The following is a 16910-nucleotide window of genomic DNA, read 5'->3' on the forward strand; positions in this document are numbered from 1 at the left end:
TCAATCTTTGCACTCTGATTTGTGCTGTGTACTGTGAGAAACGTTTTTTGAGATGCAAAAGTTTTAAATCCTTAATAGTTCCATTAACCTTCCCCCCCCCCCCTCTGGAACTAATTCTCACATAACTAAGGGACCAACAGATGCATGTGGATTTTGTACGGGCATCCAGGGAAATTAATTCCCAATTGGTTTTTAATATTTTTTGGGTTGTGATTATGCACTTAAAATTTGACTTCTAAAAATAAGACGATTGAATGAAGGATTCAAGCATTGAATAAAATCCCTATTGAGTTCCTAGCTTCACTATAAAAAGCTTAACTAGCTCAACAAATGGTACTATAAAAAATAAAGGGATAATTTCAAATTAAACCTTGTGGTTTCATAATTTTTCAGCTCTGTTTCTATGGTTTTTCCCTTTACAAACCAAACCACGTGGTTTACGTCGTTAACAAAATCAAGACAATTACCTTAACTCTGTTAAAAGGCAGAGGTAATTTCGATTTTTTTTTTACTTTTTTTACTCTTCTTCTTTTTCTTTTAATTCTAGAATCCCAAAATGTTTGAAATTCTAGAATGTCTAGAATTCCAGACGTTCTGTAAAATGTCTAGAATTCTAGACATTCTCAACGTCTAGAAATTCCAGATGTTGAAGAATGTTTGGAATTTCCAAACGTTGAAGAACGTCTGGAATTCTAAAATTAAAAAAAAAAAGAGAAAAAAGAAGAAAATGAAAAGGTTGACTTTTTTAGGTCAATTTTTTTTCTAAAAAATACCCATCTGTCACGTCAGCCTTTTAACAAACTTAAGGTTTTTTCCTTGATTCTGCTAACGACGCAAACCATATGGTTTGGTTTGTAATAAAAAAAAACTACAGGTACCGATCTATAAAACTTTTAACCACACGGTTGTAGACACTAGAGTCGGAGGACGAAAACCTGTGATAAACGATCAAAAGCGATTGATTCACATGACAACTAACAATTCTGAAAAATCCTAAACAGTTCACTTAAACAGAACCACCGGGCTCGTACCAATCGATATGGGTCAGTGAAAATCGCTGAATCTAGCATAAGACCTGTATAAATGCGTGGTGAAAAATCCCTTAGATTTTATGAACATGGTTTTTAATAAAATAAAGTAATATACTTAGATATAATAAAAAAACAAACAAATATAAATACGTACACAACTATACATATAACACACACTAAAGATAAAAACAACTTTATATACGTATATAAAAACTAAATATTATAACTTTTATGTTCAATAAAACTAAAATACTATTAACTATAACTATAACTATATATATATATGATAACATTGGGATATTATCCAAAGGATCAAAAGAGATATTTACCCCCAAAACGGTTGTGTATTGATCGCTTGATGTCGGAACGCTAAGGCGAATCAAACGAAGAGATCCGATGGGCGGATCAAACGAAACTACGCCATATGAGATCCGTAGGCAAACCTATGCAAAGATCCGCCATAATCCCTTGATCCGCCAGTTGAAACAGCTGAGCCGATTCCTTCATAAAAGCCATTAACGAACTATTAATGAGCTAACAGACATGCTTAAAGGAAACTAGTAACCGCCATTAATGGAGCATTAATGGAGACTTTCTAGTTACTAAAGGTTACAACTTCATGACTATATATAGCTTGTATCTCGAGCTATCAAGGTACACTTACACTTACCCTTTGTCAATTCAGTTTGCTTTCTTGTTCCTCTATACTGACTTTGGCATCGGAGCTTCCCCCCGTCGAACCCAACGACGCCCCCACAGGGACGGAAGCTAATCAGAAATTCTCCACAAGTCATCAATTGGTGCGGTGAAGGTGGATCGAACACCTGGCCTTCAGATCTTCAGTTTGATCGGCTTGTCGCTAAACGACGAATATGTTCCAAACTTTGCAAAAGTGAGGAAAGACTCAGACTTTCGCTTTGACGGTTTATGAAGAGATCGAAAGACACGAGGGGTACACACTACCCCTAAGTTTGAAGCTAAGTAACAATCTAAAGCCAGGTCTAACCAGCCATTTGGATGTAATTGGCTGGCAGTGATATCAAAGTAAAAAAGGATGTCCGCCATCATCTTCGGAAGAGGAAGTCGGAACCCTCTTTCTACATGACTACTATATACAGACAGATATCCGTTTGGTGGACAGGCAGGTCGTTGATGGGCAGCCGCCAACTGGGCCTCGTAGTTATTTATCCATGGAAAGCGATTCGCCAGATCCGCTAGATCCGCGACGCTCATGCGAGACGGAGTAGACTCCGCACGAGGCGCCTTTTTCCTAGATGGGGCAGAAGAAGAGGCTTCCATCCCGGAAAATCGCCTAAAATCTATTGCCGGAGCAGTACCAGTAACGAGGACAGAAAGGTTTTGAATTCTACCTGAACGAGTTCGACCACTATTACGCGCCGAGTTACGCAACTCAGCTAAATCAGAGCTAATTGTATCTTCGGAGGAATAAGAATTTTCCGACGAAGAAGTAGTCCAGCTAATTGCGATTTCAGAGGAAGAGGTCAAATTAAAAAGTTCGAAGGTCGATTCAGAGGATGAAGAAGAGCTCCTAAACATTCAGAAAAAATAGAATGAAAAAGATCCACTTACATGAAAGTTAAAGCTTGGAGGATTCTGAAACTCCGGGAAAACTCTGGGCAAAGAAGCGTAAAGAAAAATGGAAGAGAAGCACAAATGAGGAAGAAAGAGAAAGAGAGGAAGGAAGAAGACGTTTTCTCTTTCCTCGAGCGGCGCGTCCATGACATGTGTCACCCATTGATTGGCATCAAACAGAGTGACCATTAATGCCAGTCATCATGACGGCGCGCGAAGAAGCTCAAAAGCCCTAAAGGACTTTAAAAGAACTTTAGGGGGACTTCTGATAACATTGGGATATTATCCAAAGGATCAAAAGAGATATTAACCCCCAAAACGGCCGTGTATTGATCGCTTGATGTCGGAACGCTAAGGCGAATCAAACGAAGAGATCCGATGGGTGGATCAAACGAAACTACGCCATATGAGATCCGTAGGCAAACCTATGTAGAGATCCGCCATAATCCCTTGATCCGCCAGTTGAAACAGCTGAGCCGATTCCTTCATAAAAGCCATTAACAAACTATTAATGAGCTAACGGACATGCTTAAAGGAAACCAGTAACCGCCATTAATGGAGCATTAATGGAGACTTTCTAGTTACTAAAGGTTACAACTTCATGACTATATATAGCTTGTATCTCGAGCTATCAAGGTACACTTACACTTACCCTTTGTCAATTTAGTTTGATTTCTTGTTCCTCTATACTGACTTTGGCATCGGAGCTTCCCCCCGTCGAACCCAACGACGCCCCCACAGGGACGGAAGCTAATCAGAAATTCTCCACAAGTCATCAATATATATATACACTAAAACCAAAACTAATATACTTTAAATATAAAATAAACCAAAACATAATATGAGGCTGGTGATTCACCAAACGGTAATAGGGATTCCTCATATAAACAAAGATGGAGAAGGGGGAAGTAGTGTTCTTCCCCACTTGGAGCAAACTACTATTATCGCAAGAAAAGTTTGAAATCGAAGAACACATAGTTTATTCTTTTAACACAAATGTATCAATAATAAAATAACACTTGCGCATCCCAAATCTAAGAACAGATAATATAAAGATGAAACAAATTACAAAAGGAGTTAAAAATCTTATTTATAAAATCTAAGGGTTTTAAGAGAAATCTTGGACTATTGTCATCAAATAATTTCTACGTCAACAAATACAACCATTAACTACATATTATTGATATATTTAGCTTGCTAAGAGGCATAAACTAAAAAAAATCTAATTGCTTTTAGAAACCCTTAACCTGCAAATTGGAAAGTAAAAACCTCGTGAGATAGAAAATCCAACAAAAAAGTACTTAGTACAATGACATGGAAATGTAAAGCATGTATGTGATGAAGATGGAACCAAATATAAAAAAAATTCATCCCCAATGCGAATGATACTTTTCAAATAGAAGTTAAAGCTAAAAGAAAGTAAGGAGATGTCAAATCTTACTAGTTCTAGAAGACCTCATTTGTTTTCACAATCGCAAGATACCTCTAGCTTCTTTTGATAAAAAAAAAATCAGTTCACCTTTACTTCTAGGTGGACGAGGAAACACCATACTCACAATCGATTTGACTAGAGTCTAGAGGGTGTGAGAAAAATTTAGGAAGTCACTAGATAGTGGGGGAAATTGGGTGAAAACAAAAGATTTGAAAAATTAGTTTATTTTCGTAACTTGGAATTCGGATGTTTGGACCTTTTTTTGAATTAAACAATCAATTGCACCAATCTATTACTAAAATCTAATACAATTAACTGTGTCACACTGTAAAAATAAGAGACGTAAATGAATTAAAAAAGCACAGTGCAACAAAAAAATTGATCAATTGCGCCAGTCAAACACGCCAATCAATTGGGTTGGCTCTAAGATTGAAGCCGGCGTGTTAAGAAAGGGGTTCTCTCGTCAACATTGGTTCCATTTTACTCTTGGACACTTTGATAGATAAGCCACATATCAAGATAAAATAGGTTGGCCATTATATGACTCGATTTTCGACCTCCATTGATCCTATCATATCTCAATAATGATGTGAGGATTTGATCAAATCTTAAAGTGAGAATTAGTAATATAATAAGAACAATAAGTAATTTGATTGATAATTTTCTCTTTTTTACATAAGAACAAAAATTGAAAAACTAAAAAAAATAATACTTGAATATAAAAGGGAAGGGAAAGAAAGTTAAAGAAACTTATAAATATATACACATGAGGTTTGTAACAAATAAAATGAATTAAAGAATTTGACCCACAATTTTGATTTAATGGAACTATATTTATTGTTTGCACTCTCAAAATTAATAAATGAAAATAAATCTCTATTGATTTATTGGTGGTGGGGATTTGGTTCCATCATCAACAATAAGATCATGCTTAATTTCTTCTAATTGGTGAACAACTTGTTGGAGTTGAGGGCGGACAGATGGAGATGGATCAACACAATGCAGAGCTAATTTCAATGTATTAAGTAACTGATCACCTATAGTGTTAACAGCCCTGGTGAGCTCCAAATCAAACACTTCATGAGTCCATTCCTCCTTCACTATCGACGCTACCCACTGTGGCAAATCCATACCGTTTGTGGGTTCGCCAGGCGACTTCCCTGTCAACAACTCTAGTAGTATAACTCCAAAGCTGTACACGTCAGTTTTTGTGTTTGCGTTTTTTAACTTGGATAGTTCTGGTGCCTGATATCCCATTGTCCCTGCTGTTGCTATCACATTTGTGTTTGCAGCTGCTGTTGTCAACCTCGACAACCCAATGTCCGCAATGTGAGCATTTGTTTGCTCATCCAGTAGTATATTACTCGACGTCAAGTTACCGTGAATTATGTTCTCCTCTGTGTGAAGATAGTTTACTCCTCGAGCAACGCCAATGGCTATGTTCATCCTTGTTCCCCATTCAATTGGGGTCTCTGGTCCACGACCTGCATGTGTCAGCATACCAACCTTATATTAAGTGAAAATCAAATAATGCCATTAAAGTAAGTATCAAAGTTGAAAATAGTTGTTACCATGGAGGAAAGATGCAAGACTCCCTTTAGGCATGTAGTCGAAAACAAGAAGCTTCTCTCCTTTGGGTCCCAAGTAATAGGCTCTTAATGCTAAAAGATTTGGATGACGAATCTTTCCAAGTGCAGCTGCTTCATTTTCAAACTCTTTTTGCCCTTTTGTTGTCTTCTCCCTTAATCTTTTCACTGCAACTTCATTCCCATCCTCTAACGTTGCCTTGTATGCGGTTCCGTACGTGCTTTTCCCCATTATTTCTGCAGTTGCACATAACAAATCGTCTGCTGTAAATGCAAATGGCCCCTCGAAATGGACTAACTTTCCACCCATTTCACCAATATCTCCGCTCTCCACCGCCCGGGAACTTGTTTTACCCTTGTTAGCACCTCTTTTTCTCATTAAACAGCAGCACACAATCCAGCAGAGCACCACTAGTGTTACTATGAGGATTCCGATTGCTACCAGGATAATAATGAGTTTCCGATGATGATGTCTCGATGGAGATGGGAGAATTACAGGTGGCTGTGGCGGGGAAGGGCATGGAGTTGAGCTGATGTAACCACATAGCAGAGGATTCCCCACAAAAGAGCTTGAATTGAATTTTTTTGAGAGTCTCGGAGGAACAGAACCCGATAGATGGTTGTAGGAAACATTGAAAGAAGTGAGATTGGCTAAACCAGAAAGTGATACCGGAATTTGTTCGGTGAAATTGTTGTGCGATAAATCAATTTGATTGATTCTGGATATGTTTCCAATAGTTGCTGGAATAGCGCCACTGAATTGATTGTTTTTAAGGTTAAGTACTGAAAGGTTCTGTAATCTGTGAAACTCATTTGGTATCAGATTGTGAAGACGATTGGTTTCGAGATTCAATGATACTAGAGATGAAAGATTGAAAAGGGTTGGAGGAAAACTTCCATTAATAAGATTGTTTGACAAATCAAGAATTCTTAAACCGGAAAGTCTGCCTAATTGATTAGGAATATTACCAGAAATCTGATTATGACTGAAATTAAGCCTGTATAACCTGGTAGAATTAGCAAGAGCAGAAGGAATTATACCAGTAAGTAAATTGTTACTGACATCAAGACTCTGAAGCATAAGACAAATACCAATTGAAGGAGGGATAGAACCGGAAAGGCGGTTATTGAATAGGTAAATTCCTCTAAGATTAGAGAGCAACCCAAGAGACGAAGGAAATTTACCGGAAAGAAGATTATCGTGCAAGCTAATTTTTCTGAGAGCTTGAAGGTGGCCAATCTTGTCTGAAATGATGCCGCCAAGTCCTTTCCAAGGAAGCTGGATAACAATAACTTGTCCGTTAACACATTTAATCCCAGCCCATTGACCAGAACAAGTTCCATTTCCATTATCATTCCAACTCCAACTACGGAGGATTCCATTGAAGTCGATAAGGTCGTTTTGTATAGCCCGGAGAGCAAGATAATCGGGTCGGGTTACAGCCACCCCATCCCATCTCTGGCAAGAAGCAAATTGAACTAGTAGAAGAAACAGTAGTAACAAGTGAGTATTGTTCCAAAATGGAACTATATATTCCATCGAAGAAGAAGATAGTATTAGGAGATTTGGGTCTGATAGAGTGAGTGATCTGAAGGGAGTGTGAGAGTTTTGGTTTTAGTTTGATGATCCCAACGGCTACTTTTCAGGTCTGACTTAACGGCCATATTTCTATTTCAATGGTGGGTCCTTCCTTTCTCCACCACTCCAACGGCCCTCATTACACTGGTGGGGCTTCCGCTTAAACTATTATAATTATTCATTTGGCCTGCCCGTGTTTTGCATCTTAAACTATGATGGGGGTAGCTAACATTACCTTTTTTTATTTATCAAAATGTGAATCTATTTTGCATAAAACTATCACACAGATACCGAAATTCAGGAGAAAAAATTTACAATACGCCTGCCATATACTCCTTAATTTGGTATGCCAGGTTTGACAAGTATTAAACACTTTAAAATTAATTAAAAAGTAAAAACAGTTTAGTTTTATCCTTAATTTGGAGGCCCATTCCTTCTCTCTTCGCATTCTCTTCTCCTTGCTTTCTTTTTGCATCTCAAACCTAAAGATATTGAATGCGGACAAGCCAAGTTTAGAATCAATGTTCATTCCTCCAAAATCAATTTTAATGCAATCCAAGAGAAACACAAAAATAAAGATATTGAATGTAACAACAACAACAACAACAACAAAGCCTTAGTCCCGAAATGATTCGGGGTCGGCTAACATGAACCATCATATAAAACCGTGAAAATCAAGTCGTGTCAGCGACACAGATTCGCTCCCTCCACTCCGTCCTATCCACTACCATATTTTCCTCAATTCCCAATAAACTCATATCACTCTCGATCACCCTCCTCCAAGTTTGCTTAGGTCTTCCCCTACCCCTCACCACTACATCCCTTTGCCACTCTTCGGTTCTCCTAACCGGCGCATCAAGCCCTCTACGTCTCACATGGCCAAACCACCTTAGTCGGTTTTCTCTCATTTTATTCTCAATAGATGTGACCCCTACTTTTGTCCTAATTATTTCATTACGCACCCGGTCCTTTCTCGTGTGACCACACATCCATCTCAACATACGCATCTCCGCCACCGACATCTTATGGATGTGGCAGTGTTTCACTGCCCAACACTCCGTACCATATAACAATGCTGGTCTAATTGCCGTCCGGTAGAATTTTCCCTATTGAATGTAACAATGAAAATTAATTTTAATCCAATCCCAGAAAATTATTTGATATCAAAATTAACCAATAACAAATGGAGGAGCTTCTATCCAGAAGAGGCAAAAGTTCCAATTAATTTTTATTCTTTAAGACTTTTAAGGAGGTCGGAGGAGGAAAACAAACAGAAGCGATGTCAGTAGCCGGAGGAGGAGAACATAAGAACATCCGACTGAAGAGGACGACGGTGATGGCAGTCGCCGGAAGAGGAGGTTCGCGTTCACTATCCAGAAGAGGCAAAGGTTCCAATCAGTTTTTATTCTTTGTGACTTTTAAGGAGGTCGTCGGAGAAAAACTAACGGAAGTGACATCAGTCGTCGGAAGAGGAGAACATATCGACGGAAGAGAACAATGGTGATGGGTCCTTTCTGTAATTTGCGGCAAAAGAAACCCAATATCACCATAAGTAAACAGTGAAGCACCGCCCAATATCATCGTAAGAAAACAAGGGTGATTGTGAAGAGAGAAGGAAAGGAGCCTCAAGATAAAATTAAACTATTTTTATTTTTTAATTATATTTAATTATTTTTTTAAAGTGTTTAACACTTGTCAAATTATAACTCGCCTGGCATACCAAATCAGCTATATGCCAGGCGTATTGTAAATTTTCTCGAAATTCAATTGTTTTTTACCTTGTATTATGCACAATGGAACACGAAGAAATTACTTACATTAGAAATCAAATAACCAGTCTGAATACAAGTTGAAATAAAACACACAAAATCTTCTAAGAAAATTTTTAGGTGATAGAGGGCCAGTCTCCACTATTACTAACCGTTTAACGTCTTTTGTGATTGGTGTACGAGCGTGCCAGTAATTTTGTAAAAAAACTATAAAACGTATATTAGATCTAACTTCTAATCAGACAATTATACAAAAATCTTAAAGGACATAAAAAAAGCTTAAAGTTTGTAATTGAATCTAAAAGACTGATTTTGACTAAACCGAAAATAATGCCAAGAAATGTAGATAGACTCTAATTGAATTGCATAAAATTGAAATTGAGTAATTGAAGTAACCAAAGTTAGAACTTACAATGGAAAGATGTGCAAAAAATTAAATTAATTAAGATTGTAGATTTAGCTAAAATCCATTTGAAGAATTATTTGAATTCTGTTTGGTTTGTGTTTGATTGATTGTCCCTTCTTTCTCGAATTCTTTCTCTTTTATATTGTCTCTCTCTTAAGCATATAACCGCCGATTCCCACTATCTCCATGCTATAACTTCCCACGTTCCTTGTATGTTCCAGATTATCAAGGAAGTCATGTAGTCCTTCCAAGTAGATCTAATCATCAGCCAATAAGATCCTTAACTGCCCACTAAGCCACTTCATTTCCCATTTCTTTTTTCTTTTAATTTGGCGGCACACTTCATATTCAAAGATAAATAACACTTTTCCCCTTAACTTATGTTAGATTTATCATATTGGCCCCTTGTCTTTTAGATTTCAGCTATTTAGGCCGGAAGGTTCTCAAAATTACACAATCAACCATCCACCATGCTCTAACATAGCTCTTGCACCTCCTTTACTATCTTCTCCAATTTGGACGAAATTAGCTGATATAATTATCCAATTAGTCCAAAATTAATTATAGGTGAAACAATTGCCCTCCCCACATGTATTAGCTTAGAACATGAGCTGATACATAGAGGTTTTAATCCACATTTAATTCCTTACAGCTGCACTAATGACTGGACATCCATTTTAATTAAACTCTAACTATTGATTGGCAAACAGTCCTGGTGAACGCACAACTCTCTGCTTACTTCAACTCCTTACCGTTTAAGAGACTTTCCATCTTCTCAGTTTCTTCTTATCTTCAGCAGATTCAAAATTCATTACTTTACAAGGGGAAACATCACCAGTGGATGAGTCAAATACTCATCGATTCTCTCAAACGCCTCCTGATGTTTACTCTCCCATTTGAAATATGTTCCCCCTTTCAAAAACAACAAATTAGAGAACACATATGACTTTCCAACCAAGTTAGCAATAAATATTCTCAAATAATTAACCAACCCGAGGAACCTTTGTAGTTCCTTCTTGTTGCTAAGTGGTCTGACCTCAATGACTGCCTTTGCCTTATTCTTGTCTACATCCACTCCTCTCCGATGTACCAAAAATCCCAGGAAGTTCCCAGCTCTGACACCAAAAAGCACATTTTAGTGGATTCATCTTTAGTTTGTGCTATCTCATCCTTATGAACCCCTTTCTGAGATGCTCAATGTGGTCACAATATCTTTTGGACTTTGCCACAATATCATCAATATATACTTCCATAAAATTCCCCATATGGAAGATTGTGTTCATGGCTTGCTGATAGGTTGCTCCAACATTTTTAAGGCCGAGCGGCATAACCAACCATTCAAAAGTTCCTAATGCCCCTGGGCATCTGAAAGTAGTTTTGGCTATGTCTGCTAATGCAATTAAGATCTGGTTATAGCCAGAGAAACCATCCAAATATGACAATATTTCATTCCTAGAGACTGCGGCAATCAGCATATCAGCTATAGGCATAGGATATCAGCTATATGCATAACTGTTAGGCATGAAAATGACTACAATAAAACATACTATTTATGATAAATTTGGGGCGTTTTAGGCGTAAGATTACTTAAAAGAAGGACTAATGAGTGTTTTATGCAGATTTGAAAAGATAAAGTCAAAAAGGCTGTTATGCAATCTGTTTTGCAACAACCAAGAGGAGAAGTGCACCCTTTGATCCAGCGGATAACACTGCGTACCTGATGACGGACAGTGACTTTACAAGCGGGCAGGAACGGGCAGAAATGAGCGGCAGAATGCAACATGATGACAAGACAAATCGACCCTTGAGTGTTCAAGGGTCAAAACATTTTAACCACTTTTAGCAATCCCCAATCTCTTGAACAATCTTTCTGTTTTTGTAATAATTTAGTTTATTTTGTGTACTTGTAATCTTTTTCCCTCCTATTTATATCGGTAGTGGAGGAAAAATAAGATATACTTTTTGGGGAAGAAGATAGAGAATTTTTTGGAAGCAACTTTAGAGAGAGAAGCTTTCTAAGAAACATTATGACTCCTTCTATGGAGTTTTGTATATACGGCTCAGGCTGTTCACTCTTTAGCATGAGTGAGTAGTTGTTTTGAACGAGTTCGGCCAGCAAGGGCTGGTTATATAAGTATTCTATTTTCTTTTTATGAATGAATGATGTTATATGTTGTTGTGTTTGATAAAGCTTTCACTCCATTGCTAAATGCATGTATCTTAGTGTTAGATGAATGATAGGGAACTGCTTTCATCTTCACGGAACCTTTTATCAAACGTCCAAACCCCGACATAGGAATGTTAGGGGGTTATATCAAGGGTTTTCTTAACTGAAATGCTGTTTCGCTCGTAATGCAAGAAAGAACCAACATTAAGGACGCTTAAGGTTGTAGTACATCTTAGAATCTTAAGAAGACACGAGAGTTGACTTAAGTGAGCCTTAAAGCAGAGACCTTGACTTCACTTTATGTCATTCATGAATAAATAGGACGTTTAGAGACTGAAAGTAACCTGTTCCGATGTGGCCTAGCCTGTTCTATCTTTTATCATTATCAAAACTCATTTTATGACACTGAATCTCTTAATTAGTATTGCTGTTACTACATCACAATATTTCTCAACTAAAGGAAATCACACACCACAAACACCATGTTCTGCAAGGTTTTTCTAGTAAAATTTGGTCATCAATCCATGTGGAGACGATAATCTACTTATCATTTTATTACTTGTATCTAGTGCACTTGCTAGAGTCTGTTTTGAGCACAACAAGTTTTTGGCGCCGTTGCCGGGGATTGAAAGCAATAAGGTTTATCTGAAATTTTTTGTGAAACAAGGTGTTTTTAATCTGTTTGTCACATAGTGCAGCCAGAAGCGGTTTTTCTTACTGTCTATGCGCAGAGCTGGACCACCAGTTTTTCCTATCAATCTTGAATTAGAAAGAACGTGTAGACGAAACCAAGCGGGAGCTCAATGAGCAAGACAAAGAGAAAGGCAAAGAGAAAGAAGGATGACTGGAAGAGTACCATAACAACCTAATCAGGAAGGAGAAGGTGAAAACAACAATCCACCAGTCATGAGAATCAGGGATTACTCCAGACCTACCGCGGAAGGACACTCGTCGTGCATTGTATTGCCTAACGAAGGAAACAACATGTTCGAAGTAAAAGCATCCATGATACAGATGTTGCAAGAAACCGTGCAATTCAATGGATACCAGTCTGAAGATCCAAACGCATATATCCAGGAGTTTGTTACATTGTGTAATACTTTCCGATCAAACAGAGGAGTGTACGATGATGTGATAAGGCTGAAGCTGTTTCCTTTTTCTCTCAAGGATAAAGCAAAGAACTGGCTAAAGAACTTACAGCCAGGAACCATCGCAACCTGGCAGGACATGGCCAGTGCTTTTCTGATGAAATACTTTCCACCCAGACAGGCTATCAAACTCAGAAATAAGGTGTCCCATTTCGTACAAGAGGAGGATGAATCTTTGGCCGAAGCATGGGAAAGGTAAAAAGAGCTGTTAAGAAGGGTACCAAATCATGGCATCCCCATTTGGATGCAAATGCAGAATTTTTATAATGGAGTCACCAACACGTACAAAATCCAGATTGAATCCATTGCGAATGGTAACCCCGAGGATCTTGAACCACAAGCCTTGTACGATCTCATTGAGAAGGTTGTAAGTACAAGTTATAATTGGCACTCAGCTAGGAGTGAAGGGAAAAGAACGGCAGATGGTGATGTAGTTTCCAAGCTGACCACCCAGGTGGAACAGCTTGCCAAGCAGCTCAACAAGATTAATGTATCATCCATTCATAGTGAACCACCATTTCATGATGTATGTGATTTTTGTGGAGGGCCTCACTTCAACATCAACTGCCCTGGAGTTAAGCAAGGAAAAGGTGAGCAGGAACAATGTGATTACGCTGGATACAATCAAAGGAACCCACCAAATCCTTACTCCAATACATACAATCCAGCCACAAGAAATCATCCGAATTTCGGATGGACTGGACAGCCAAACCAGCAGGAGCAACCAAGATACCAGCAGCAACAAGGAGGACACTATTAGAGGCAAGCTCAACAACTTTACAAACAGCATGTTCCACCAAAGGAGGATGTCGAACAGGACATGAAGACCATGATGATGCAGTTTATGAAGCAAACACAGTCTTCCATCAAAAATTTGGAGACACAGGTTCATCAACTGGCAGCTTCATCATCAAAAGGAAAAGGGGTGATGCCGAGCAATACCGAACCAAACCCTAAGGGAGATGTCATGGCTATCACTCTACGGTCTGGTAAGGAAACTACTCCTCCTTTGATGACTAATAAAAGTGCTGAGTGTGCAGGTACGTCCATAATTACTGAGAAGGAAAAGGAACAGACTGTTCTTGACCAGGAAAGGCCAGCCGAGACAGAACTCGCATCTGACGTCAATCAGGAGGAACCAGGGAAAAAGTACTATCCACCTCCTCCCTATGTACCACCTGTACCTTATCCGGCGAGGCTCGTAAACGAAAAGCTTAAAGAGCAAAATTCAAAAGTGCCGGACACCTTGAGGAAGTTGCATATCAACATCCCCTTTGTGGAAGCACTTGCCCAGATGCCCACATATGCAAAGTTTTTGAAGGATATCCTATCCAATAAGAAGAAATTGGAAAACATCTCAATGATCGCTGAACAGAGATTGTTCGTCCATACTCCAGAACAAGCAGCAGCTTCCTAAAAAGCTGAAGGATCCAGGGAGTTTTTCAATTCCATGTTCTATTGGCAAGTTAAATATTGAGAATGCATTATGTGACCTAGGAGCAAATATAAATCTGATGTCATATTCTGTGTATGTTAAGCTAGGGTTAGGTGAGCCACAACCAACTAGGATGTCAATCCAATTGGCAGATAGATTTGTATGTTATCCTAGGGGAGTTGTAGAGGATGTGTTAGTCAAGGTAGGAAAGATCATACTACCTGTTGATTTTATAATAATGGATATAGATGAGGATTTGCATGTTCCCATAATTTTAGGTAGACCGTTCTTAGCAACGGGTAAAGCATTGATTGATGTGGAAGAAGGGCAATTATTTTTGAGAATTAATGGGAAGGAAATCATTTTCAAAATGAATGAAGCCATGAGACGTTCTAACACCAATGATGACACCTGTTATTTCCTAGATGATTTCCATAGTTTATCTGATTCACAGGACCAGGGACAGGACACGTTGGAGGCGCTTTTGGGAGAAGAAGTAAATCTTTGTGAAGGAACAGGTTGTTCCATTGAAACAGAAACTTCATCACCTACCTGTTGGAATAATAGGCTAACGTATAGCAGCGGAAATATAAAATTTTAACCTATTTCCATAAACCATAAGATCCGTTAACCGTTATTTCATATAAAGAGGGATAAGAAGAAATACCTTTTAGATGTTCTATCTACCGTTGCAAACGAAGTGCCCACAATTCTTACTTCGAGTTCCCGAGCACAGAACAAAACAAGTATAAGATCAAGTTAGAATCAACCGTTGCATAGCAACCAAACTAGATTGCCTCTAATTAATCAACACAAGATCAAGGATAAAGAAAGAAAGATGAAAATCAATTGAACGGAAGGAAGCCGTGGAAAATCTCATCCTCGAACTGGGGGTCGAAATTCTCTCTCTTGCTCTAGGGTGGAATTCGAAATTCTCTAGGGGGTTTAGCTTGTGGATTTCGAAATCCTATAAGGGGGGTTATTTATAATCTCTTGTATCTAATCCCTAGTTAGATAGAATTAGGTTATTGAAATAAGAATTCAATTCGGTATAGAATTCATAATCATTATCCATTAATATATCTAATATATAAAGGATAATAATAATAACCTTATTGGATAATAATAGGAGTACTATAATCTAATTAAAACTCCTAACTTATTTATCCTTTAATTAATTTAATTCATAATCCTAATCTAATCAGGATTGATAAAATGAAAATAATTATTTATGTATTTACCATACATAAAATCGCCCCCTCTAGTGAATGGGCCTTATTGGGCTCAGTTGGGCTTCCATCAATTAATTAACATCTGTCTCTCTTTTGGGTTCCAAGTCTTATGTGTGACCCATTAGGTTCTTATTGCTTCTAGCCGTATGCAACTATTAAAATTAATTTTCAAAGAATTATATTTAATCTTTGCATAACGGAATGATGTACAGAGTATGTGATTAGCAAGTCCGTAATCATTCCCCTAGAGCTATAAGAAGACAGGTTGATTATGTCGCTGACCTTTCAGTATTAGTTACGGTATAATTCGATCCTTTATCAACTACATCCTTGAACTGAATCTTATGACTATGGATAATGTCAAGTCACATATAGCGAGACGTTCGTTTTACTTGTACAGGCCGCGTCAACTCAAATTAGATAGGTTAAGTGAAATCTGTATTTCAAGTCTTAAGCTATCACCTTGCAAGGATTTAGAGTCGAGTCTTCCACAAGCGATCCATGGACATATCTCCCATTTATCGGGAGTGATAAATGCTCAATCCAATATATAATGATCCTGCAATCACTTCCTGTGATACCCAACATTTGCTGTTCACACCCCAGAGTCATCTCTGTTAAGGATCGTGTTACACCAGAGTCAAAGCGTCATATTCCGTAATCCAGAATACCAATTAACATTCCTTTGAGTCTGAGGATTATTTACACCTATTAATACCAATGAGATGAACATGTGACAAGGATGAATCTACTCATCCTGTTATCTCAAGTCGGGTCCCCAATCCTAATGAACTACTTTTCATCGGATCCATGTAACTGTCCAGATATCTGTATATATGAAGCTTGTGAGACCAGCTTTCTGTCGGACAGAAGACATTGTTGCATGCAAGTCTCAACAGTGATATATCAATCCTAAACATATCACTTGACTTGGGGTGGTTTTAAGTTTATTAGTTTATTATAAAGTTTTGTCTCACTTCATGCTTGTATGAACACTTTATAATCACTTTAAAACAAACTTACGGATTTCCTTTTATTAGACTTTATTTAGTACTTAAAAGGGATTGCCTTTATATAGTTATAAAACATATATCTCATTAAAACAAATGATATAAAGAACACTTCATTTACATTAAGTTTGTATCCTAGAACAATTGTCTATAGGACACTAAACCCCAACATACTCCCACTTGGACTAAAGCCAATTGTTTCTATAACTTATCCGAGTAGAAGTTAGATGACGATCATGTACTTTCTGGGTTAAGGGCTTTGTCAACGGATCTGCAACGTTGTCCTCTGTAGGTACTCTTTCTATTCTCACATCTCCTCTTGCCACAATTTCTCTTATAATGTGGTATCGGTTAAGGTAATGCTTGGACGCATTATGAGACCGTGGTTCCTTTGCTTGCGCAATGGCTCCATTGTTATCACAATACAGTGTAATGGGATTTACAATGTCAGGAACCACACCAAGTTCTGTAATGAACTTTCTAATCCAAAACGCTTCCTTTGCTGCTTCCGCAGCTGCGATA

The 16910-nt window shown here is 38.0% G+C and overlaps 1 protein-coding gene and 1 non-coding gene across 2 annotated transcripts; both read right to left on the reverse strand.

Annotated features, from left to right (window-relative positions):
• Positions 1 to 4796: 4796 nt before the first annotated feature.
• On the reverse strand, positions 4797 to 7235 carry LOC136205287 (probably inactive leucine-rich repeat receptor-like protein kinase IMK2). The gene is made up of 2 exons (XM_065995811.1): positions 5628 to 7235; positions 4797 to 5540 (listed from the first exon to the last, which is right to left on the reverse strand). The coding sequence occupies exons 1-2, from the start codon at positions 7180 to 7182 to the stop codon at positions 4933 to 4935; spliced, it is 2163 nt and encodes a 720-aa protein (XP_065851883.1). The 5' UTR covers positions 7183 to 7235; the 3' UTR covers positions 4797 to 4932.
• Positions 7236 to 12838: 5603 nt separating this feature from the next.
• LOC136207728 (small nucleolar RNA R71) lies at positions 12839 to 12945 on the reverse strand. The gene has a single exon (XR_010676857.1). It is a non-coding gene; the product is annotated as a small nucleolar RNA R71 (small nucleolar RNA).
• Positions 12946 to 16910: the final 3965 nt, after the last annotated feature.

The sequence above is a fragment of the Euphorbia lathyris genome, chromosome 9 (genome assembly GCF_963576675.1).
Source record: "Euphorbia lathyris chromosome 9, ddEupLath1.1, whole genome shotgun sequence".
Lineage (NCBI taxonomy): Eukaryota > Viridiplantae > Streptophyta > Magnoliopsida > Malpighiales > Euphorbiaceae > Euphorbia > Euphorbia lathyris.

What these genes read in the sequence shown, in the direction of transcription:
- LOC136205287 (XM_065995811.1), bottom strand. Translation starts at nt 7,182, where the DNA reads ATGGAATATATAGTTCCATTTTGGAACAATACTCACTTGTTACTACTG. An exon ending in TCTTGCATCTTTCCTCCATG is followed by an intron (nt 5,541 to 5,627) that starts GTAACAACTATT and finishes TGACACATGCAG; the next exon opens with GTCGTGGACCAGAGACCCCA.